This window comes from Hermetia illucens, chromosome 4 (genome assembly GCF_905115235.1).
Source record: "Hermetia illucens chromosome 4, iHerIll2.2.curated.20191125, whole genome shotgun sequence".
NCBI classification, from domain to species: Eukaryota; Metazoa; Arthropoda; class Insecta; order Diptera; family Stratiomyidae; genus Hermetia; species Hermetia illucens.
In genome coordinates this window covers 65724164-65751080 of record NC_051852.1, presented here as the reverse complement: position 1 = coordinate 65751080, position 26917 = coordinate 65724164, and the positions used below count along the sequence as shown (strand labels likewise).

Below are 26917 nucleotides of genomic sequence, written 5' to 3'. Positions count from 1 at the left end.
CGGTGGACAGCCTGCTTTACAGCTACCGTATCAATTATAAGCTGCTCTTCACAGCCTCGGGAGCCTTTTGTGCGTCCGTTTTGCTCCTCAGCTATCAACTTATGAACATCAAGATGTTTTGAGATGTTTGCGTACAGAACTGAAGTGAAAACTTTGTAGATGATAAGAAGACAAGTAATTGGTCGACATTTTGAAGAGCAAGACGCACTCTGTTCCTTGGGGATGAAGAAAGTTATCCCCTTTGTGAAAAATTCTGGAGCTAATTTGTGTCCGGATAGCTGAGTGGTTAGAGCACAAGGCTGTCGTACGGAAGGTCGCGGGTCAAATCTCACTGGTGGCAGTGAAATTTGTATTGTAATTTGCCGTCGGATGCCAGTCGACTCAGCTAATGAGTACCTGAGTCAAATCAGGGTAATAATCTCAGCGGAGCGCAATACTGCCCACATTGCCTCCTATAGGCTATTCTGTAGTGTACCGTTACGGTCTTGCATGAAGTGCTCTAACACACTTCAAGTCCCTGATCTAATATGGATTGTTGCGCCAACGATTATTATTATTATTAATTTGGGATCGCCAATCATCTTATTAAAATGATTTGCCAATACCCTGTGACTGCTCTTGAACCGCTTCAGCCAGAAGCTGTGAATCTTGTCAACTCCTGGCGACTTTCAATTACCTGTCTTTTCAAGGGCTGCTTCTACGTCAGTTTCAGTTATGTCAGGCATGGTCCCTTCGAGGAGGGCCTCGCATGAACACCTAAGTTGTGGGAGCCACGCTGCTTCTAAATTGCAACGGCTTGGTTCGCTCCAAACACTTTGCCAGAAGTCTTCTGCCTGATCCACATCCAGGTTATTTTCACGTTTCTGGAAAAACAAGGTGTTGTCCTTCGTTGAATGCTTTTTAAGGTTTTGTGTAAAACACAACCTTATTAAAATCGATTCAATGTCTGTCTGTCACACGCACTTTTCTTCAAAACGGCTAAACCGATCCGAACGAAATTTGGTGAGCAGATGGGAGCTATGAAATCTCACGCATACAGTGAGTAGCATAAATTTAGGTGGAGTTTAAAGGGGGGCTCCCCATACATGCAAAGGGGGGATTCAAAAATTTTTTTCACTGGATATAGTTGTGTGGGGTATCAAATGAAAGGTCCTGATTTGTACTTTCCGAAACTGACATTAGTTTTGGCATAAATTGCAAAGTGCGTGAGTAAGGACTCACTTCACTTGAAGTGAGACAGGACTCATTTTCGGAAACTGCCCAACCTAAAAATCCGAAAAAAATCAGGGTGGTGCGCCTAGATGAAATCTAGGCCTCAAAATATGTCCCATTCCGATATCTGCTCAAATAAATTTACTAATAGTATACTACTACTTTTTAGAAATTTACTGAAAAACCCCCCTTAAATTCATCCTTGGACTTCCGAATTTTGTACCAGCATAGGGGATAATATTTCGTATATATGTGCTAAAGTTCATGGAAATCAGACAATTAACGCCAAAGTTATAGCAGTTCAAACTTAGCAATTTCGCGCGAGTTTACTGCTTCCAAAGCCATGCAAATCAGATGCTGACGTCATAATTACCCGGAATAATTGACATTCGCGTGGAATATTAAAGTGGCATTTATGAAGAATCTATTTATCTGCTGCCCTTTTTAAGGTTTTGTGTAAAACACTTATGTGAAATCTAATCTTCACGAGGTGTCCCATTCTGGTATCTGCTCAAATAAATTTAGTAATAGTATATTATCAACTTTTAGAAATTGACTAAAAAACTCTCCTTAGACTCATCCTAGGTGTACCAAATTTTGCACCGACATAGAGGATAGTCCCGTGCATACACATGCCAAGCTCCATGAAAATCCAACTATTAGTGTCAAAGTTATAGAAGTTCAAACTTATCAATTTCGTGCTAATTAACAGCATCCTAAGCCATACAAATAAGATGCTGACGTCATAATTAACGAGAATAATTGAAATTCGAGTGAAATGTTAAAATTCCATTCAAGAAGAATCTAATTCTCCCTAGCCCTTTTTTATATTTGATGTTCGTTCAATTGTTTTCATTCGCTAATAATATTAAACTGAGAGCGTGAAGCGTATGAAGTTGACCATTATCAACATAGGGCTTTGCATCAAATGATTTATTTAAATCGCTTTCTAGAAAATAGAGGGCAATGGAATTTTTAGCTATATTACACGGAGCTGTCGTGCACTCGTCGCTCCTCACATCTTTTCCTTTTTCTTCAGCCTTCAGTTCGCAAGCGGGGTCGGCTCGTGATGATCGGTTTCGTCATTTTATTTTATCAAATGCCTGATCAGGATGTAATCGCGAGACCTTTAAATCCCCATCCAGCGTATCAAGCCACCATTGTTTTGGCCGGCTTTTTGGTTGCTTACCATTGCTTTCGATGTTCTGATCAATACTGGTTGTTGAATTCTCGTTAGCGTGAATTACGTGACTACACCATCGAAAACGCCTCTCTTGCAGTTTTTCCACGATCGATGCAAACCCATATCGATCGCGGATATTCTCATTTTAGATGTAATCAAAACGTGTCACGCCACCAGTGCAATGCCACATCTTCGTCCCCATTACCGCAAGACGCCGTTCATTACCCTTTATAGTCGGCCAACACTCAGAACTGTAGAGAGTGGCAGACGGACGACATTGCAGGAAATTTTAGATTTGGGACGTGCGCTGATACGTCGATCACAAAGAACACCAGTTGGGGAATGCCACTTCATCCAGGTTGCATTAATGCGTGAAACAATTTCATTACGCAGTTCTCCATTGGCTGATAGCGTTGACTCGAGATTTTTAAATCGCTGAGTTCTGGCAATGGCAGTAACCTGCCCAGAACTGAACGATTTCAATATCTCGGGTCAATGCTATAAGCCAATGGAGAACTACGTTATGCTCCTCACATAGGGAAACACAAGACCTTTTATACCTGAAGCGTCAAGCTTCCGGTTTCCCGACTTGTTTGATTCCTACGGATGCGATTGGACATACCGCAAGTTTGTGGTTCAGCCCCTCGCTTGTACAAAATCAACCCGAATGTGGTTCTTCCCCTGAGAACAGTGATGAAGATTTGGAGCATGAAGCTATAGGTATCCTCACAAACATCAGGAGAGATGCCAATCAGGCGTGGCATCATCCAAGGCGACTCTTTAAGGCCGCTGTGGTTTTGTTTGGCTTTTCTGCATGAAAGTAAATACGAGTTCCAAGTCAAACATGGCATATCGTCGAAATGCACATTAATCATCCCGTGCATGTCATCTCGTGTGTCGGATCCTAGGAATCGACTTTTTTGGCATCAATTGTATCTACATATAGTGTAGAATATATGGGCAAAGTGAGTTTTTATATTCGTAGTTGTTCGGAAATTACAGTGTTAAACAGGTAAAATGTCACATGCCAAGTTTATGTCGATCGCCGTAAAGAAGCGCTTTATCGTTTCAAATGACTTCGCTAAAATCATAAAAATTGAAGCCAAGGATTTATTTCGGTATCTTCAAGAAACCTAAACTTTATGGACTAGGTATTGCAGATTAATGATCAGTTAAGATTACTTCACTCACTTAAGATTAAAAATCCATTCATTGAAAAAGCGTTTGCGTTTTTCTCGAAACTGCAAGTTGAAAATCTGCTGCTGCCATAGCCCAAAATCTATCCAACGAAATTCTTTGAAATTTTCAGGACTTATTCAGAACATATTTTCACGGTCCGCAAACTAGGTTAATTGCGATTCATTTAGTAGTTTTTTTTATTCACTAAAGAAGTCTTGAAAAAACACAAAAAAAGTTTAACAAGGGACCAACAATTTAGCTTTCAATATTTTTTAATAATCCTAGTTTGCGAATTGTGCTTAGGTTCGCACGTAAAAATTTTGTTTACATTTTTTCTTTAAGGTGATCAGGGCGCCCTCTAGCGTGCGCAGCAGAAAAACAACTTTCTTTGGAGATCGGTGTATATGTTGCTCTGTATTTCAATAATGAACTATGCTATTGGGCTGAAAAAATTACTACGCATGCTCAAGATATTAGTAAATATATGGTGAAAAATTCGCAATTCGCAATAGTTTTTCACAAAAAATTTCTAAAAAAAGGCAAAAAACAGCCTTCACACGAGATGACCCCCTTAAGTCATTTAATGTATGTTTGACAAAGATGAAAACCAACGAATTTGAACGGCGTCTGCACCTTTTCCTTAAAACTGAGCTGTTCGGGAAAAATAAAATCATGGCGATCAACGCCTTCGCCATTTCCGTCCTTCTTTATACTTTCGGTGTGATGCAGTGGAGTAATACGGATTTAGAATGTCAATAGACGGGTAAGAGTAGTTCTTGCAAACAACAAAGTGCACAATAGAACTGTCGAACAATTGAGGATCACTATCCCACTTCATCACAGAGGAAGGGGGGTACTTGATTTGAAAACATTGCACTACAATCAAATGCATTTTCTTCATGAGTTTTTCTTTGAGAAACAATCCTTTAGCCAAATAAATCAGGCTACCGCCATGGCAGATAATAAATTATCTCCTTTGAACTTGAGAAACAGAGAATGTCGAATGTTAATTCAGTCCAACAAAAGGTCGACATGTGGAAAGAGAAACCCATTCACGGAGGTCGTATAAACAATTTGTTGATGCCAGGTATTGACAACGAAGTCTCCAACAAATGGTTGACTTATGGTGTACTTTTCTATAAGACCGAAGCATTCCTAACTTCAACTCAGGATGCTTCGCTCGCAACAAAAATTACAAACGGTACTTACTTCATGACTCCTCAATAACCAACTTCGATTGTAGGTTATGCAACTGCAAAGAGTACCGAGTACACCAATGGTCATAACTCCGTCTGCAAGATTCTCCATCAAAACCTTGCGTTGAAGTACAACTTAGTGGTAACTTACCGTCCTTACTAGAAGTACACTCCGCAGAGAATCTTGGAAAATGATCGGGTCAAACTACTGTGGGATCACACCATTGCCACCGAGCACAGTGTTAATCACAACAGACCCATCAAAATCTTGCGTTGAAATGTCACTTAGTGGCAACCTACCATCCTTATTATAAGTATACTCCGCAGAGAATCTTGGAAAATGATCGGGTCAAACTACTGTGGGATCACACTATTGCCACCGACCACAGTGTTAATCACAACAGACCCGAGTTAGTTCTGCTTCTCAAGGAAGAATGAGCGTGCTTTATAATCGGTGTAGCTGTGCCTTTGGACCGGAACACTGTTGAAAAACAGCTAGAAAAAAACCCGAAACTACAGCCCTTGGCGGACGATATGAAGCAGACTTGGGGACTACAAAAGTTCGAAGTAGTCCCTGTGGTAATTTCAGCAACGGGATTACTCCCGCAAAATTTACATAAAGCGCTGAAAACGCTCGATCGGGCTTCTGTCTCGATCCATGCTGTCTTCAAATTTAAATCTATGTCTGTGGAAATTATAACCACCACGTTACTTCTTGACGTGTTTGCGACCGTAGTAGCGGAATTTGGAAAGTCCTCGGACTGACATAAGTATCGATGCTGCAAACGACCATCGAGGAAAGCAGCAAACTACAACAGCGTTTATTTCATTGGGGAAACATATAAATGAATTTTGTGAGTTCATTAAAGAGAGGCAGGACTCTGATACGTGGCATTTAGTTGTCCTATATTAGAGCGGTGGAGGAGAAAAACGCCCAAGCGCCATGTGGCAAAGTCACGCGGGGACGCACGTGATGCCTCCTCAAGATAAGGTAGTTGAGATCGCGGGCAAACGGAGTAGGTATGGAATAAGTGAATCCAACAAGTGACCAAGAAGAAAACAGTTCTTTGCCGAAGAAAACTGCGCCGGAGAAAGTTTCGGGTAGTTTTTCCATTACGCCCCCAACTTAGAAAAAAAGGGGAAGAGCCCACAGCTCGTAAATCCGAAGAAGGGACAAAAAACGGCGGAAGGGAAAAAGGAAGATTCGTTCGGAAATAATCATTATTTCCAAGAAAGGAGATAATGCCTACGCCGATATCCTTCGGAAAATCAAAGCCGATCAGGAATTGACAGACTTGGGCGGCAGTGTGAGTCGTACACAAAAGGAGGATCTGATGCTGGAGCTAAACAAATCTAGCGGGAAGACAGTGGATAGTTTTCGCGGTAAAAGACGAGTGCAAAGATCTAGACGAGGTCAGATCACGGGAGAATATCTGTGCTGTGCTAAGGGCACAATTCAATCTTAGCGACATAGAAGAAAGTACCATCAAAAGGATTATTAGCTTGCCGGTGGAATCAGGGATTAAACTGATTACCGCGGGCAAGGTAAGTATAGGTTGGGTCGTGTGCCGACTTAGGGAGCAAGTATCTCCTAAGACATGATTCAGATGCCTCGATTTCGGTCACTTTGCAGCAGCATGTACTGTGAACATGATAGGTCGGGAAGGTGCAGGAAGTGTGGAGAAAAGGGCCACCTTATCAAAGACTGCACGAGAGATCCATCCGATGCATGTTGCCAAACCATTCAAGAAACAATGGCATTCTCAGGAGCCGACTTTGTAAGGGGAAAAGTCAACATCGTCCATATCTAAAGCTGTTATGCACCTCCATGTTTGGTTTTATTTCTCGGTATTCTTCCCATAGCCAATACCTGGCTGTCCATACATGCACATGCATGCTTATGACACATTCGCCGAGCATTCCCTAATTCGCACGAAGAGACGCACTTGATGGGAGATTTAGTAACTCCACACAGGATATATATAGTTAAAAAAAAGCCCACGGACCCTCTTCTCGCCCAACCGGACCGTGGGGCGACCAACCTAAGGATGGGCTGAAGGCAACATCCAAAGGCCCGCAGCACAGCGATGATGCGTTTCAACGCAAAGTGTGTGCGACCATGCGGGAATATATTGCAACATCCCGATTGTCGCAAACACTTCACGCAAGGACGCGGTGGTTATAAACTAAAGGGACATAATCTTAAATGGAAAGCAGTACGAATGTAAAGCGAAATCCACCAGACCAGACTGTTACCGGACAGCACTCTTCGGACTATAGCACAGGTTGCAAGGATAACCGCTTTTTGCATCTCCATGTATAGTCCAGCCCTAAGATCGAGCGTTTTCGGCGCTTTATGTAAATTTTGCGGGACTAATCCCGTCGCCGAAATCACGACTGGGACAACTTCGATCTTTTGTAATCTCCAAGCCTGCTTCATATCGTCCGCCAAAGGACCGTAGTTCCAGATTTTTTCTAGATGTTTTGCAGCAGTGTTCCGGTCCAACGGTACGGTTACATCGATTATGAAGCACGCTCGTTCTTCCTTGAGAAGGCGAACTAGATCGGGTCTATTGTGATTAACACTGTGGTCGGTGGCAATAGTGTAATCCCATCATTTTCCAAGATTTTGTGCGGAGTATAATTCAAGTAAGGATGGTAGGTTGCCACTAAGTTATATTTCAACGCAGGGTTTTGATGGAGAATTTCGCATACGGATTTATGACGATTGATGTACTCGGTACTGCTCAACATGCTGCACGCAGATGTTATGTGCTGGATGGTGTCCTCTTCACAGTTGCATAATCTACAACTGGAGTTGGTGATTGAGCAGTCGTGAAGGATGGATCATTTGTAGGTTTTTGTTGGGAGCGAAGCGTCCTGAATTGAAGTTAGGAATGCTTCGCTCTCATAGAAAAGTACACCATTAGTCAACCATTTGTTGGAGGCTTCGATGTCAATGCCTGACAACAACAAATTTTTGATATGACCCCCGTGAATGGGTTTCTCTTTCCACATGTCGATATTCTGTTGGACTAAACTAACTTTCGCCATGGCATCCCATGCTCTGCTTTTCGAGTTCAAAGTAGATAATTTAATATCTGACACGACGGTAGCCTGGTGTAATTAGCTAGAGGATTGTTTCACAAAGAAAAAATTACGAAGAGAATGCACTTGCTTGTAGTGTAATGTTTTTAAATAAAGTACTCCCTGCCCCCCTTCCTTGGGGAAGTGGGATGTTGATCTTCAATTTTTCGACTACTCTATTGTGCGTTTTGTTGTTTGCAAGAACTACCCTTACTCGTCTATTGACAGATTCTAAATCTGTATTACCCCATGATTTTACTTATAGTTGTCAATCTTATCAACTCCTGGCGTCTCCCAATTACCTGCTTTTTCAAGGGCTGATTCTACGTCAGCTTCAGTTACGTCAGGCATGGTCATTTCGGGGAGGGCCTCGCATGAACAAGTATGGAGACGAATAACCGTGGCAGCTGCAACGTAGATCAGGCTATGAACCTCTGTAGCAGTAATATCGCTAGCCAAACGATCAGCCAAAATTCTGTCAACGGCAGCAATGATGTTAGTAGTTGCCGAGGTAAACTTTAGTTTTGGAATCTTTAGCCTAGCGTCTGGGAGAATTTCAGCATATTCTGTGAATGCGACCTGGAATGTGATCAAAACTTCATTATAAATTGGGTCGACATCCCCAGTCACTAAGTTTCTTCTGATTACTGGGTTTTTGGAGTGCCTGATATAAGGAGTATTCGAGGTACTTCTTTGTTCACTCCACACCGAGCTCAAGTAACATTTCGTGGAAAATTTGTTGCCTAGTTGGTAGGACAACTCGATTATGTTTCAGTATCATCCGGTATTGATTGACAACGTTCCATTCCGAAACATGACTTAGTTCCGGAAAGCGGATTATAAACGCGTTATGGAGTCAGTGTCTGCATCCTAATAGATTCCTCTCCAAATCTGTGGCACGGTAATAGGCGCGGATAAAAAATCCGTTGAATTGATTCGCCCAAACGATATGACGCATCAAAGGGTAGTATAGGTCCCAGAGCGACTGGATTGGCACCCACGATGGAGCATAAAACCTGGGAAACGATTGCTGAACCAATATCAAAGGCTACCAATACAATACAATACTACCAACCCCTATCACCACCTCCACGTGGTAATCGCTGGGAGTTCTTTCTTAATGAAAAACTCGAGACGGATAAGGATGAAGGAGTCTCTCGCGCCAAAAGGGGCAATTGTACCCTACACGGAAAACCGAAGTTACGAAGCCACAGAAGGCGCCTGAGTTTGGATGGACTTTACAACGACGAACCCGGCAAAGACAACGGAATAACGACTTACACATTTTCTCAGGAAATGTGCGCTCTCTGTATAGACCATTTGGGCGATACCCTGCCCCAATAAAGTCCGGATAATCATGCATATTTTATGTTATAAATTCAACTATATTGAATAATAAAATCAAATTTTATCAAAATAATTTTTTCCTATGTTAACCTGCAAACCCTTCAGCCGTACTGTTATGCGTATTTCGAAAGTGGTAATTGTTTATATGCACGCATTGTGTGAGTCTATTTCCCAACCAGCTGTTTGTTCCAGACACAGGCATTTGCGTGTCTGTTATCGGAGACAGACATTTGGCTGGTACAGAAGCCGACTTTGTGTGAAGCACACATTTGTCTGTCTGATGTCATTTATATGTATGATCTCCGATACAGCCAGACAGACATTTACCTCACACAAGCACAGAAGAAGACGATGTCTTTGCTTTGAAGTGCATTTCTTCACAAAACAATTCTTCAGGCTTGGAAATATCTTCCGAGTTTATACCCTTTTTTGTCTACGACTGCAGCGCGATTTCAGTTTTAAGGTTTTGTGTAAACACAAAACCTTATTAAAATCGGTTTACTGTCTGCCTGTCCGTCACACGCATTTTTCTCGGAGACAGTTATAGCGATTGACACCAAAGTTGGTAGAAAGGTGGGAACTGTGAACGCTCACGCATACAGTGAATTACATCCTTTTACGTCGAATTTAAGGGGGGGTCCCCATACATGCAAAAGGGGGGTGTGCAATTTTTTTCATCAAATATAGTCATGTGGGGTATCAAATTAAAGGTTTCGATCACTACTTTTCAAAGCCGATCTTAGTTTTGACATTCGTTGGAAGGGTGGGGAGCGCGGGGGGTTGAAAGTGATCACTTCTTTAAGAGGCCATTCTCAGAAACTTCCAAACCGAAAAATCTGAAAAAAATCAGGAGGCTGCCACTATATGGTGCCTGGGCTCCGTAATGCCCTCCATGCCGATATCTGTTTAAATAAAGATAATAATAGTATATTACTATATTTTTTTGTAATTGAATGGAAACCCCCCTTAAGTTCATCCTAGTACCATGAAATTTTGCAGTGGTATAGGCTATAATATAGAGCATGATCTTACCAGGTTTGGTGGAAATCGCACTATTACTAACAAAGTTATAATACCTCAAATTTGTTGCTTCTTTGAAAATTGAAGACTATGAATGTCAATATCACCCGAAAGTGGATACTCTCACATAATATATGGATATATTACGTGCTACGTACTAAGAAATACACAAAAACTTTCGTACCTGAAGCGTCCAGCTTCCGGTTTCCCGACTTGTTTATTAAGGTTTTGTGCAAACACAAAACCTTATTCAAGTCGGTTTACTGTCTGTCTGTCTGTCCGTCACACGCATTTTTCTCGGAGACGGTTATAGCGATTGACACCAAATTTGGTAGAAAGGTGGGAACTGTGAATGCTCACGCATATAGTGAGTTACATCCCTTTACGACGAATTTAAGGGGGGGTCCCCATACATGCAAAAGTGGGGTGTACATTTTGTTTTCATCAAATATAGTCATGTGGGGTATCAAATTAAAGGTCTCGGTTAGTACTTTTCAAAGCCGGTGTTAGTTTTGACTTTTGTTGAAAAGGTGGGGAGTGCGGGGGGTTGAAATTGGTCATTTTTTTAACGAACCCATTCTGAGAAACTACTCAACCGAAAAATCTGAAAAAAATCAGGGGCTGCCATTATATGATGCCTAGGCTCCGAGATACCTTCCATACCGATACCTGTTCAAATAAAGTTAACAATAGTATATTACTATAATTTTTAGTAATTGACAGGAAAACCCCCCTTAAGTTCACCCTAGAATCACAAAATTGTGCAACAATGTAGGCTATAGTATAGAGCATGATCTCGCCAAATGTGGTGAAAATCGCACTATTACTAACAAAGTTATACTAGGTCAAAACTGTCGCTCCTCTGCAAATTCAAGACTATGAATGTCAATATCACTTGAATAATATATGCATATTTTACGTGCTACATGTTAATGGGACAAATGCACACTCAAATCTCTTTATAAAAGAAATATACAAAACCTTTCATACCTGAAGCGTCTAGTTTCCGGTTTCCCGACTTATTATTATTATATTAAGTCCAGCTCCTCCATACATACGTGCAGCATGATCAGAACATTAAGCCACTAATATTAGCTATCTAGACGAACACTAACTTTTCAATACAAAAAAAGTCATATTCGCATTTGGAAATATTAATTCAAGAGAATTCGTATTCACACTCAAAAATACGAATACGTTTGTATTCACGTTCGGACGTAAGAATGCAGCCGTGTTCATATTCACTCACTCATACGAAAATATTCACTTATTCGAATACGAATATATTCGGTGGTGGTCAAAGGGTAGTATAGGTCCCAGGACGAAACTTGGATTGGTACCCACGATGGAGCATAAAACCTGGGAAAAGCTATCTCCACTTCCACGTGGTGACCGCTGGGAGCTCTTAGTTAACAAAAAGCTGCAGACGGAGAAGGATGAAAGCCAGTCTTCCGTTCCTAAAAACGGGATAAATTGTACCAACTGGTCCTGCAGATGGACAGTTGAGTAGGGCTGACAATCCTACATGAAGAACAACTTGTTACGAAGCCGCAAAAGGATCCTCAGACTGGACTGACAACACAACGCCGAACCCGGCAACGAAAACGGAATAACGATTTGCACATTTTCTCATGGGACGTGTGCTCCCTGTAGTAGATCATGTACTCGGAGTAGGTTTCTTAGACAGCCAAAAAATGAAACCTGCTGTTATCGGCATTGAAAATATAAGCACTCTGCACTTGTGACTTGTTACGTTGCCTCTCATGCCTTACATAAGAATAACAATGAAATGAAATGGTCGTTGGGAGTACCTGGAAAGCGGTCCAAAAACATACGTGCACCTCTCCAGACGAAACTGCTTTTAACCAAATTCACAACGCGCTAATTGAAAGCCGCCACCTCTCACTCTTGATGAATGTCAAAACATAGAGGGCTGCCAATATAGACTCGGATCACTATTTCCTTGGCATAGTGCTCCGGGCTCGAATTACAACACCGCTTACAATTCTGATAATCAGGTGAGAGTGTATACTGAAGTCACAGTGTAGCCCTCTGTAATATCTATAACTACAGAAGCAACGAGACTTTACAAAACTATAGCCAAAGAAGGGGCAATATCTTCTGGCTGTTCGAAGGAGGATGGTAATGTGGCGCAGCGCGGTTAACAGCATCGGTGTTCTCCGTGGCGGAGTAGGCGTTGATTTTCGAAATGATAGAAGTTAGGAAATGATTATTGACGTTTTGTTTTTCAATTAAGAAGAAGGTGCGTCTGGTAAATTAAGAAAATAACATTTATATCAATAAGATTATTTGAGTTTAATTTTCTATGCACATTTTATCGTGGCATTAAGAACGTATAAATTAATAAAAAGTCGTGTACAACTCGAACATTTGAAGTCATTAAAATTACCAATCGGTTAGTTGATGCCATCGAACAGTAGATCCTATACGAGCTCAACAAATTAGAGAGGAGCTCTATCGTCTCAAAAAGATTCAAGATCGTAATAAAAACGGTGGAGAAGGTCATAGACAACTACATTAGAACTAACGTTGTAAAGCCTAATCCCCTATATATGTGTCAACACGCTTACCAGGCAGGACGTTCCACCGAAACTACTCTGTATCAGCTGACGGATGTGCTATGGGATGCCATAGAAATAAAAGAAACAGCAGCAGGATGCGCAAAATGCTAGAGAGTAGGCAAATAGAAGTACTGACAGGTACAAATTCTATTGTCATGAGTACTACTCAAGGTTGTCGACATGGCGGGGTGTGCGGACAATATTGTTTTAATCTGTAGTGGCATATAAGAGGATACCCTATTTAATAGAATCCAAACTGGATTAAGGGTTACTAGTGCTTTGTCCAGAAAGGCGGAACTGCGTATCAATCCAGCCAAAGCCACCATAGTACCATTTACTAGGAAACGTAAGCTTGATCAACTGGGAGCCATAAGCTTATATAACATGGAGGTGAAATAAGAAACAGAGATCAAATACTTGGGAATTACGCTGGACCAAAAATTACTCTGGAAGACACATGTCGGAAACACTTGCGGGAAAGCTACAAGGGCTTCCGATGACTTGCAGGTCCATAGCAGAAAAAAACGGAGTTGCACCCCGAAGATACTATGTTGGTAGTAAGTAGGTAGGTAGTAAGGCCAATGATTACCTACGGGTCGGTAGACGCATGTCGGAAACACTTGCCAGAAATCTACAAGGGCTCTGACGACGTGTAGGTCCATAGCAGGAAAAAAATAGAGTTGCACCCCGTACCCCCTATGGGGCGGTAATCTGGACAGGAAGAACTGAACTCAGCACACAGGTCAGGGAGTTACACAAACTCCAAAGACTGTCTTGCGTGTGTATTAGTGGGACAATGAGGACATGCCCAACGGCAGCACTGGAGGTCCTTCTGAGATTAACCCCTCTCCATCTACGCATACCGATGCAGGAGGTCACAGATGTCCTGGAGATGTAGCATCCACAAATCATGTTCACAGTTACCGGAAAGGCGTTATTGCCCCAGCCGCAAGAAAAGTCGGAAAGACTGGTTCGACCATGAATGTAAACTAGCAACGAAAAGTAAGAATGCCTCATACCGTACAATGTTGCACTCTCGAAGAGACTTATCATGAACTCCGTCGAGTAGAGAAGCGACTTCAATGAAAGAAAAAGAAAGGCTAGGAGAACGAACAAGTTTGTGAACTCGAAGAGTACAGGGAGCAGCCAGACGCGCAAGTTTTACCAACAAGTCAGCTTTATACACCTCGATGCTCATTCTGCCGAGACAAAGAGGGAAATCTGATTTCCGACAGAATGGGCATATTGGAGCGATGGGTTGAGTATTTTGATGCTGCTCAACAACCAAAACATCGGCGAGTTGGAGGTCCCGCCAACTAAAGGCCTCGGACAAATGTCGCCATCACCAAGCATGGAAGACACAGTCCGTGCAATCCACCGGCTTAAAAATCATGAGTCGCCAGGAGCCGATGGAATTACAGCTGAATTGATTAAATATGGCGGCGACCAAATACACCAAGCGGTTCATCAACTATGTTCAAGGTGTGGGACAGCGAAACAAATGCTGATCGCCGGCAACGAGACATTATCAGTCCAATACATAAAAAGGGAGACATCACGCAGTGCAGCAATTATAGAGGTATCACGTTGTTGGGTACCATCTATAAGATATTTTCAGTTATCTTGCTAGGTCGGATAGCCCCATACGCCCAGGACATCAACATACCGAAGAGGCATCACTCCGGGCAAATCAGCAAAAGATTAGATTTTCTCTCTGTAATAAGCAATGGAACAACTGTCGGAATATGGGCATCAGTTGCACCATATTTTCATCGACTTTAAAGCCGCCTATGATGGCATAGCCAAGGTAAAACTGTACACGATCATGAGAAATTTATAAGACTGACTAGGATGGCTCTGACCAATGTGCGAAGCCAGATAAAAGCAGCAGGATCGCTCTCGCGACCATTTAACATCAACAACCGTCTAAGACAAGGGGATGCCCTATCATATGTCCTCTCTCACCTGGCCCTGAAGAAAGTGATTCACGATACAGTTGTCAATGCAAGAGGCACCATCCTCTTCAAATCCACCCAACTACTGGCCTACAATGACGATATTAACATTATGGGAAGAGCAATTCGAAATGCAGTCTACTCTCATGCAGATCGAGCAGGTGGCGCGGGATCTTGGGAAGACGAAGTACATGGTGGCAACGTCAGTACCAAAAACCAAAGAAAGAACATCATCGAATCACACTGGTCAAACGAAATCAATAAACATAGAGAGGCTACAACTTACAGATCGTGGAGAATTTCTCCTATCTAGTGTCGAAGATAACAACCGATAACAGCTGTGACGATGAAATTCGCGCTTGGTTGTTGGCAGTCAACAGAGCCTATTTCAGCTTACAAAAACTGTTTCACTCGGAACGCCCCACCATAGGGTCAAGGCTCTTACTATACAAGACTGTGATCTTACCAGTCCTTATATATTCTTTGGAGACTTGGGTTCTTAGCAAAAAAATTACAAATTCTTGGCCGCGTTCGAGAGAAGAATTTTTGGCCCTCTACATGACGACGGATAGCTCAGTGGTTAGAGCACTAGGCTGTCATACGGAAGGTCGCGGTTCAAATCTCACTGGTGGCAGTGGAATTTGCATCGTGATTTGACGTCGGATACCAGTCGACTCAGCTGTGAATGAGTACCTGAGTCAAATCAGTGTAATAATCTCGGGCGAGCGCAATGCTGACCACATTGCCTCCTAGTGTACCGTTACGGTCTTGAATGAAGTGCTCTAACACACTTCAAGGCCCTGATCCAATATGGATTGTTGCGCCAACGATTATTATTATTATTATTACATGACGATGGACGAACGACGAAACCTATGAACGATACCCCGATGGCTCAACAGATTGCGGTGGGCGAGTTATCTAATTCTTATGGATAAGGATGATCCAGCCTAGAAAGTCTATAATGGCAATATCTATGGTGGAAAAAGAAAATAAGGCAGGTCCTGCCTCAGATGGAGCAATGGCGTAGGATAGGATGCCAGACAGCCCAATCAACTTAGATTTAATTATTGCTATAGCAGGTATTGTTGCTTGTAATGTGCAGAAGGTATTTGTAGACGTTGTCCGAAACCATACCTTCAATTAGGATGGAATTTTGACTGTATCCTTCGTTCTCGGTTGGTTTTCTCGATACAATTGTTTTCATGCGACATTGCTTCAAAGTTAACTGCATGCGGATATCCCTACTGAACTAATGGTGATGACCAGGAAGAGCGCGAAGTTGGTTCTCGTCTTTGGCGTACGTTGTCAATATATATTAAATGATATAATGTACATTTCGACAATATGCCATATTTGACTTGGAACGTCTATTCTCTTTCACGCAGAAGATAGGATAGTGGATTCAAAGCCAAACAAAACCACAGTGGGCTTAGAGAGTCGCCTTGAAAGATGACAAGTCTGTAAAGAATCGGAGCTATCGGTATAGCTTCGTGCTCCAATTCTTCACCGCAGTTCTCAGGGGAAGAACGACATTCGGGTAACACGCTGCCGAGATATTTTGGTTTTGGTGGAAAGCCTGCTTTATAGTGACCGTAACAATTATAACCTATTCTTTACAGCGCATCCTCTCCCCTCCGCAGCTGTTAAGTTATGAACATCAAGCGGCTCCTCTAGAGATACCTTCCCTACTTTAAGAGGTAACCATGGCACATTGTAGAACTAGGGCTCCCCTGCAGGTTTGACTGGTTCCCCACTACTTGTGGGAAGAAATTGGGGATAAAAACATTTTAAATTCTTTTGATGGGACCCCAGGGACACAAGGACAATATGGCTATAAGGGACTCCATAAACCCAATAGTCAAGGCAAGTTTACTAGCTGAGGATGTCGACTCAATTTATAATGAGACTTTGACCGCATTGCGGGTCGCATTTACAGATATGCTGAGGTTCTTCCAAACGCTTGGCCAAAGATCCCAATATTAAAGTTTACTTCGGCAACTACCAACATCATTGCTGCCGTTGATAGAATGTTTGCTGTTCCTTTGACTAGGTAGATTACTGTCACGCGCAGGATTTTACCGTTCTGGGTATCGAAGTCGAAAAGTTGAGAAAGGAGATTGGCGTTGCCCCGTAAGCACTTCTTGGAAATCCAGCACCAAGAGTGCACAGATGCATTGCAGACATCGTTGGAAACTGCCATCTGTCAAATGATGTGCCAATCGAAGAAATCCTCGAAATGTTGAAGCAGGACTTTGCGGCAGGTTCCGATCGTAGGTACCAAAAGCGCTTGTAGCGAAGGGCGGCCAACTCCTTGTTCTTCCAGAACCAACGAATATTTAATAAAAATCTCTGCAACTCCGCTCCAGAAAGAAACCTCGATCTGGATCCAGCAGAAAACTTCTGAAGAAGTGTTTGGAGCCAACCCAGCCGTTGCAAATCAGAAGCAGCATGGCCCCTACACCTTACCCGTTCATATAAGTTCACGTTATATGATGATGACGTCATGCACATCTTAGAGTGCAATAAATTTACATGAAATGCAAAATTTAGATCTATAATTTTCTTAATAATAGTAATTCAATTTCGTTCCGACTTATAAGTATATATATATATATATATAATATAATATATTATATGATCCCTTATATCAATTCCAAATCTTGTACTTATTGAATGAAATTAAGGATGCTTTCGGGTAAATTTCCAAAATATAGTAATATACTCTTATTAACTTTGTTTGGGCAGATATCGGAACTGGGTGCATTTTGACGCCTAGATTTCGTATAGATGCACCATTGTGAATTTTTCGGTTGGATAGGGTCTGAGAATGAGACCTATTTCCCTTTTTTGCGGCACACATTTTGAGCCTTGACTGTCCTATGTTTCGCTCAATACCAGAAATAAGATCAGTCTCATGATGTCTGTTGAGCCGCTTCCCAGTAAATCAGGTGTGACAGTCAAACAGACATTGAATTGATTTTAAAAAGGTTTTGTTTCACACAATGCAAGTCGGAAAATTGGAAGCCGGACGGTTCAGGTATGAAAAGTTTCATGTGTTTCTTACATAAAAATATTGAGTGGACATTTGTCCCATTAGAAACTAGCACTCAATATATGCATATACAGGGTGCGGCAGCATAACTTCCTTTTTTAAAATGCGCGCCATTCAGTTAGTTGATGTCATAGCGGAGCGTTAGTGGTCTCGTTCAAGAGGGGATACTGTAAAGTTTTGTCCCGACATGGTTCAGTCGCCATCATGCGTTGGAATAGTGAGGAGCGTGCCTTTGCCGTTGAGGTTTACTTTTCAAGCGGATGTTCGGTTATTGCAACACAGCGTGCATTTCGGAATCACTTTAATTTAGCCCCGTTGGCTCCCGTCCCAGACCGCAAATCAATTGTTACATGGGTCAATACATTCAGATAAACTGCAAGTGCGACAAAAGGAAGAACTGGAGTCCCTCGGCTCGTTAGATCACCTGAGAACATTGAAAAGCAGTGAGAGCGTCAATGTTGCGATCGCCAAGGCGTTCTGCGCGCAAACACGCATCTGCCCTTGGACTATCCGATCGTTCTGTGAGAAGAATTCTTCGTGATGATCTTCATTTTCATCCCTATAAGATGGCGATAGTGCAGGAACTTTCAGAACGTGACTTCAATTCTCGGATGAACGCGTGTGAGCTTCTTCTTGATGTCGTTCCCGAGGGTGCTATTGTTTTTTTAGCGATGAAGCCCATTTTCATTTGTGTGGGTCGGTTAACAAACAAAACATGCGCTACTGGGCTGACACCAACCCTCGACAATTGCATCAAAAGCCTTTGCATTCACCCAAAGTCACAGTGTGGTGTGCAATTTCCTCAGCTGGAATTATTGGTCCCTGTTTTTTTGAGGAAAATGAGGTTACAGTGACAGTGAATTCAGACCGGTATGTAAACATGCTACAGAATTTTTTTTTCCCACGGCTAGAAAATTTGGATTTGGGGAACACTTGGTTCCAACAAGACGGTGCAACAGCACACACTTCAAGAGCATCGATGACTGTTTTGAGGGAACACTTTCCAGAGCGCCTTATCTCAATTAGAGGCGATTTGGAATGGCTGGCACGCTCTCCCGATCTGTCCCCTTGTGATTTTTTTCTATGGGGTTTTTTGAAGTCCCGTGTTTATGTGAACCGTCCAAGAACCCTACAAGATTTGAAGACCAACATCCAAGAAGAAATTGCCAACATAACACCTGCTATGCTAACAAGAGTCATGACAAACGCCAGAAATCGGTTTACGCAATGTATGGAAAATGGGGGACGTCACCTAACAGATTTGATCTTCAAAACTTTAGACATGTACCTACATTATAAAAAATAAATTAATATTTTCCAATGCATACAATAGTTTTTATTGAGTTTTGAAAAAAGGAAGTTATGCTGCCGCACCCTGCATTAGGTTGTTGCAAATGAAATAGCCATTTTGGTACTAGCATTTCAAACGACTGTAAAGCTTATAAAAATCTATCTATTTAGTCAAAATAGGTGCCAGTCGATACAAAACACTTCTCCCAGCGAGATTGAAGAGCATGTATGCCAGTTTCGTAGAAGTCCAACTGCCGGGTGTTGATAAATTCGTCAAAGGCAATTTTGACAGCCCCCTCGTTTCTAAATTGTTTTTTCCGCCAAAAAATGATCCAAATGCTTAAAAAAGTGGTAGTCGGCTGGCGGTCCGGTGAATATGGAAACTTTTGGACCGTTTTTCTAGATACATGAGGTCGTGCATAGTGGTGAAGGAGTAGCACACCATCTCTGTTGACCAATCTCGGCCGTTGAATACTCAATTTTTGGTGCATTTCCTCGAGCCCCGTTTATCGTTTCTCCAGGTGCCAAAAAATAATAGTGGATAACTCCAGTTGTTGACCACTAAACAGTCACCATTACCTTCTTCGGATAGAGGTTCGGTTTCGGCATATGCTTCGGTGGCTCATCAGCATCTAGCATATGTGCTGATCGGCGAGGATTGCCGTATAATATCCATTTTTTACCACAAGTCACTATTCTCTACAAAAAGGGATTGCTTTTGTTGCGGGAGTGTAAAGAACTGCAAATTTCCATTCGAAGCGTCATGTTTTGCTCCGTAAGGGCATGCGGAACCCATTTGTCGAGCTTTTCATCTTTCCAAGTTGTTGCAAATGCCGGGAAACTATCGAATACTGCACACCCAGTTTCTCTGCAATGCCTCTCACAGACTGACGTGTGTCGAATTCGACTAGCAAACGCAGCTCGTCGTTATCAATCGATGGTCCTGGATGTCCACGTGGCTCACTTTGATGATTTACGTCACCTGACTGGAATTTTTCGAACCACCGCCGTGTGGTTCGTTCGCTTACCGTATCAGATCCAAATGCGCTGTTAATGTTCCTGGTCACCTCCGCTGCTTTATGACCGAGTTTGAACTCATAGAGAAAAAGTATACGTTCTTGGCTCTTTTCCATCCTGTTTTCCTTTTTATTCACTATTATCACAATGATGATCAAAACCGAAATGACTCCTTGATTAAATGTAGGAGTATTTATACTTCATTATCCGACACCAACAGTGGCAACTGGTGGTGGTTTGATACAGCAAAATCGCAACTTACTTCACTGATTGCCAAATCGGCCATTTCAATGTTATATGAGAATATCCCCTTCCTCGTGATACTGACATTCAAAATCTCTAATTTGCACAGAAGCGACAAATTTGACATACTATAATTTTGCTAGCGATACTGAGATCTTATTGCCTACATTGTGTGTGTGTATGTGTGGTGGGGGAGAAGCTACAGGTTCTGTGCACTCAGGCCGTGTAGACCCATTGTACTCGCCACCCCGTCTAACGGAATATTCCGGATTCGTTAACGTATCGCAAGATTTTCGTTAGTGGATGTAATGCTACCCGTCGCAACTGGAGAACATCGGCACGAAAGACCTGATGCGTGCTTAGGCGGGGCATTCACATAGGAAATGTTCAGTGGATTCCGCTTCCTCATTACAGGCGGGGCATTCACATAGGAAATGCTCCGTGGATTCCGCTTCCTCATTACAGGAGGGATACGTATCATTTTGAGTAATTCCTATTCTGAACATATGCCCAGCTAGTGAATTATGGTCTGTCAGAATGCCCACAATACACCTGCAAGTTCTCCTGCTTTTCGACAGGATAAACTTTGCGGTGCGCACGTACGGTTCTCGCAGGAAAAGTTTGGTGTGGGAAGCTTATTCCCAGCTTTTGAAAACAGATTTAGCCAATGCTACTGATACTCCAATTGCTAATTCCGGTCCCGGCATAGGGGAGATTGCCCCTCTTTCGCTAAAGCATCCGAGATTTCTTTTGCCTCTACACCACAGTGGCCAGGTACCCAGAGTAGTTCATCCGTATTGAATCTAGAGACAGAGTTCAAGCGATTTCTGCATTCTTGAACGATTTTCGAGGTGATCAAAGGACTACTCAACGCCCATGCCCATGCAATGCAGTTTGGCTATCATTGCAGATTACGATGCGTTTGCCCTTCAACCGCTCGTCAATCACCCAGTTTGCCGCCCTTAGGATCGCATAAAATTCGGCTTGAAAAACCTTTGCATATTGTCTCGAGGAAAAGCGCACTTCTCGTTTTTATTCGGGAGGTAGAACCCAGAACCCTCTTCTGTTTCTGAGCCAACGGTGTAGAAGACTTCCGTATATCCCGCCACGCATTCCTCTAGAACTTCCCGGTTCTCTCTACGTTTCAGGGTAACTTCATATCTTCTACCAAAGAGATGTATGGAGACAAGAGAATCGGAAGGCATTGAAAGAACTGGATTCAGTCCTCCCAGTAACTCTTCCAATGCTCTGTGCCCCTACATCCGTTGTCTCCCCATCTAGTCGAATTAATCTATGAGCTGCTCTCATTCCAGGGCTTTGAATAAATATATCCAGGGGCTGCAAATTGTGTAGTGTATTCATAGCTGCGGCGGATGTCGTGCTCATGGAACTAGTGATACCCAGACACACAGTTCTTTGCAGTGCGGCTAGTTTACGGTGAAAACCTTTTTGTCATTGCCTACATTTAATTATTAAGAATTATAGTAACATACTAATATTAGCTTTATTTGAACAGATATCGGCATAAAGGGTATTTTTGAGCCTAGGTACCATACAGCGGCGCGCTCCTGACTATTTTTTCAGATTTACCGGTTGAGTAGTTTCTTAGAAAGAAATGATTAATTATAGCCAATCGCACGCCCCACCTTTCCAACAGATGTTAAAATAAAGACCGGCATCGGAAAGCACAAATGGAGACTGCCCCACATGACTATATTTAATGGAAAAAAATGTACAGTTCCCTTTTGCAGATGTGGAGACCCCTTTAAATTCGACCTCGAATGATGTACCTGACTGCATGCGTGAGCATTCATAATTTCCACCTTTCCATCAAATTTCGTGACAATCGCTATAACCGCTTCCGAGGAAAATGCGTGCGACAGACAGTAAAATAAATTTAATAAGGTTTTATTTCACGGGCGACCCGTTTCCAAATAAATCGGGTGTGACACACGGACATACACAAATCAATCAAATCAATCAATCATCGATCAATCAAATCGATTATTAGGCATCAATCTATTGCTTTTTAAGGTTTTGTGTAAACACAAAACCTTACTAAAATCGGTTTACTGTCTGTCTGTCCGTCACAAGCAGTTTTCTCGGAGACGGTTAAAGCGATTGACACCAAATTTGATAGAAAGCTGGGAACTGTGAACGCTCACGCATCCAGTGATTTTATCCTTTTACAATGAATTTAAGGGGGGTCCCCATACAAGCAAAAGCGGGGTGCCTGGGCTCCGAAATACCTTAATAATAGTATATTACTATAATTGTTAGTAATTGGCTGCAAGATCCCCCTTAAGTTCATGCCAGCACCACGAGCAACAATATAGGGTATAACATAGAACATGATCTTACCAAGTTTGGTGGAAATCGCACTATTGCTAACAAAGTTATAATGCAAATTCAAGACTATTAATGTCAATATCATCCGAAAGTGGATATTCTCACATAATATATGCATATATTACGTGCTACGTACTAAGAAATACACAAAACCTTTCGTACCTGAAGCACCTGCAGCTTCCGGTTTCCCGACTTGTTCTTACTTTTGACACTTTCTTTGATTTTCTTTAAAGCACAACTAGAGGTTATTTTTTACTATTAGAATATTTTTCTGTGATTTCAAAATTTCATTAGCATATACATCATCATCATCATCAACGGCGCAACAACCGGTATCCGGTCTAGGCCTGCCTTAATAAGAAACTCCAGACATCCCGGTTTTGCGCCGAGGTCCACCAATTCGATATCCCTAAAAGTTGTCTGGCATCCTGACCTACGCCTTCACTCCATCTCATGCAGGGTCTGCCTCGTCTTCTTTTCCTACCATAGATAATGGCCTTATAGACTTTTTGGGCTGGATAGTCCTCATCCATACGGATTAAATGACCCGCCCACCGTAACCTATTGAGCTGGATTTTATCCACAACTTGACGGTCATGGTATCGCGCATATCGTAGGCTAGCGTTATGTAGGCTAAGGAATCGTCCATCCTCATGTAGGGGGCCAAAAATTCGTCGGAGGTCCACAGGGATGACATACCGCGATTCCTGCACTGCGCGCCAAAGCCCGTTGTTGTTGTAAGGTTTTGCATTACTAACGGGATTCTTGACATCAGCCCATAAATTCTTAATAGGATTAAGGTCTGACGATTGCGCTGGCTACTTCAACACTTCCACCCTAATGCCCTGGAACGATTTCTTCGCTTTTTTGCGTATAATCGCAATTGTTTTCAGTAGCTTTGTACTGATGAAGGGGATAAGTTGCTCCCCAAATATATATATACACTATAAAATAAAATTGTAGTTTGGAGTAAGCTTAGCTGCTGGGGGAATTTGAACGGCGTCTGGATCTTGTCCTTAAAACTGAGCTGTTCGGGAAATATAAAATCATGGCAATCAACATTTTTGCCATTCCCGTCCTTCTCTTTACTTTCGGTGTCATACAATGGAGTAATACGGATTCAGAATCTGTCAATAGACGGGTAAGGGTAGTTCTCTAGCCAAATACATCACGCTACCGTCATGGCAGATAATAAATTATCTCCTTTGAACTTGAAAAGCAGAGAATGCGATCCCATGTCCAATGCTACTTCAGTCCAACAGAAGATCGACATGTGGAAAGAGAAATCCATTCACAGCGGTCATATCAAAAATTTGTTGTTGCCGGGCGTTGACATCGAAGCCTCCAACAAATGGTTGACTAATCGTGTACTGTTCTATTAGACCGAGTATTCCTAACTTCAATTCAGGATGTTTCGCTCCCAACAAATTTATAAACGGTACTTTCTTCACGACTCTTCAATCACAAACTCCAGTTGTAGGTTATGCAACTGTGAAGAGGAGACCAACCTGCACATAACATTTGTGTGCAGGATGTTGAGCAGTGCCGAGTACACCAATGACCTAGTGGGTTTCAGTCTTGATCCGTATTGTCTTCGATTCATGAACCATGTAGTGTAGAACCACCACGTCATTGCTTGAAATGTTTGCGACAATCGAAATGTAGCAATACATTTTCGGATGGTCGCACACACTTTGGGTTAAAACGCATCGTCGCTGTGATCCGGCCTTTGGATGTTGCCTTCAACCCATCCTTAGGTTGGTCACCCCTTGGTCCGGTTGGGCGGGAAGGGGGGCCAGATGTTTTTCTTTTTAACTATATATATATATATATGTATATAAAAAACCAAAAGGGAAACTAAAACGTCCTCATGGACCCCGCCGCTCATATAAGTTCGCTTTATATGATGATGACGTCATACACGTCTTCGGGTGCCATAAAGTTACCTGAAATGCGAAACTTTGTTAATAATAGTTGGATTGCGATCAAAGTTTTCAGAATTATGTCCTATCTTATCGAATATGCTGATGCCAAATTTTGCACCTCTGGGATGAACTTAAGGGAGGCTTTTCCAGTAAATTTCTAGAACCTGGTAACATACTAACTTTGTGCAAATATCGAAATGAGATGTACTTTGAGACCTAGATTTCATATAGATGCATCACGGCGAGTTTTTTCAGATTTTTCGGTTGAATAAATTCTGACAACGAGACCTACTTTTAGGGGCACAATTTTTGAGCCTTATTTCCCCTATGTTTAAAAAAAAAATACCAATCGAGCTTTTTCATTTGATATCCCACATGACCATATTCTGTGAAAAAAAGAAATTTACACCTCCATTCGCTCAACACAAACCGTCGCATTCCCACCCTACCCCCACTCCTTCTGGGGATGGTATCCAAGAAACAGCAATTTGATTTTCAAAAATGGGTGACGGTTACGAGTTCTCATCGGGGTTGAAGAGGGGGTGCACTCAACGCAAACACTCGGAAATACAGCTAATGTTTGCAAATGGCATCGTTTGCTTCGACGAATAATATATAGTATTTCACACCCACATTAAAAGTGCAAAGGTGAGTGTATCATTAGACTGATTTAAAAGTTTTTGCAAATATACTAACGGTATATGCGTAAACTATAAAACAGAACTTACTTGATTTTCCGCAGTGAAACAGTTCTGAATGTCTTCCGGTTTATCTTTCGACCTGTCTAAATTAGGTAAATCACGATTTGAACCACCTAAGTCCCACACTCTGGGTTTTTTCATAGTCTTCTCTACTGGCGATTTTTTGTTATCCCTGTTTTTTTTACTATTATTTGATAGTTTGTCAATCATTTTCTTTCTATTAGCCATTATAATTTCTTCGGTTATTGAAGGTGGTGCCATATTCACCTCTAGTTTTGAATCCATAATTTTTACCGACTTTTTAGTGGAAGCGGCCTCCTTGTCTACACCTTTATGCTCAATCATTGAGGCAACAGTCTTTTTGGATTTTAGTGACTCATTAAATGAACGCATCTGCTTCGGAATTTGCATTTTTTGTCGATTCCATCTCTCAGTTTCTTCCAGAATACGGTGAAATTCTGCCGAAAATTCGTATTCCATAAAATTTCGACTTGCTGACTCCAGTTCATTCTTGTACTTGTCTCTAAATTCAAGGTGAATATTACTCAGGAATTTGTCCACATAAGAAAGTTGGAGAATTTTCTGGAAAGCTACGACAAACACTAGTTCGAACTCGTTATCAAGTTTATATTGGAGGGCGAGTTTGTCGTGTTCAAAAATACTGCCTCCACCACGTTCCTATCAAAAGAAATTTATTAGATCTGTTGTCTCGAATGTGCATGAAAAAGGTTCAATTAAAGAAAGTGTCGTTACTTGCAAGATGACACTGCGTATTAATGCATTTACAGAAGGTGCAAAAAGCTGATTTGTTCCCCTGAAACACCACAAAACGATTCCTCCTTTTGTGAAAATTGTAAATAAATCCAACATTTTGTTGCTTCGCGATGGGCAGTTTGAAAAATTGGAACCTTTAGTAGTTCAAAAATAGTTTCACAAGTAAGCACGTTTAACAACAGATGTTTAGAATTATTGGTGACGTTTCGTATTTCGCGAACACGTTGCTGTCAACTGTCGTTTATTTTGACTGAAACTAAACTCACGTACAGTCCATAATAAAATTATTGCTTTCTCATCCATGGCGGCTTTAACATATGTTCAGACAGGCCGAAGATACTGTAATTCTGTTCGGTAATAACAAGCCGGGGATCATAACTACGTGCATTTCAAAACATATCGTAAAGTTATTCATATCCGAAAGAAATCAGAGTCAAAAAGTCGCTTCTAGTAAATTAATCTCAACACGAACTGAGAATCTTTTTGAGTTTACGATCTAAGACAAATATGTACATTAATTGCAGAGCAGCGCATTCTACTGCGGGTGTATGGACACAGACTGGAATTTTTTTTATGAAAATGCTTTATTTCCATATCAACATGTTAATTATTTTTTTTTTTTCTTAATGCAATCATTTACCTGATGGTTTTTAAGGTTTTGTTGAAAACAAAAAGTTTCTAGGAATTAAAACTCAACACCGTCTCCTCCGCTAGTAGTATTTTTTTATTCGACATATACCAATATTCAGGAACAAAAAAATTTAGCAGGAATCCTGCTATTATCAACAAAATTTCAGGGAGT

The 26917-nt window shown here is 41.8% G+C and overlaps 1 protein-coding gene across 1 annotated transcript in view; it reads right to left on the bottom strand.

Moving 5' to 3' along the window:
* LOC119654923 (signal recognition particle receptor subunit alpha homolog) overlaps window positions 1-26361 on the bottom strand; it is a 33551-nt gene extending 7190 nt beyond the window's left edge. The window contains exons 1-2 of the mRNA XM_038060573.1: window positions 26095-26361; window positions 25369-26019 (exon numbers count right to left, since the gene is read on the bottom strand). Of these exons, the coding sequence (XP_037916501.1) occupies window positions 25369-26019; window positions 26095-26211 (768 nt within the window). The 5' untranslated portion in view covers window positions 26212-26361. The remainder of the gene's footprint in view (window positions 1-25368; window positions 26020-26094) is intronic.
* Window positions 26362-26917: the final 556 nt, after the last annotated feature.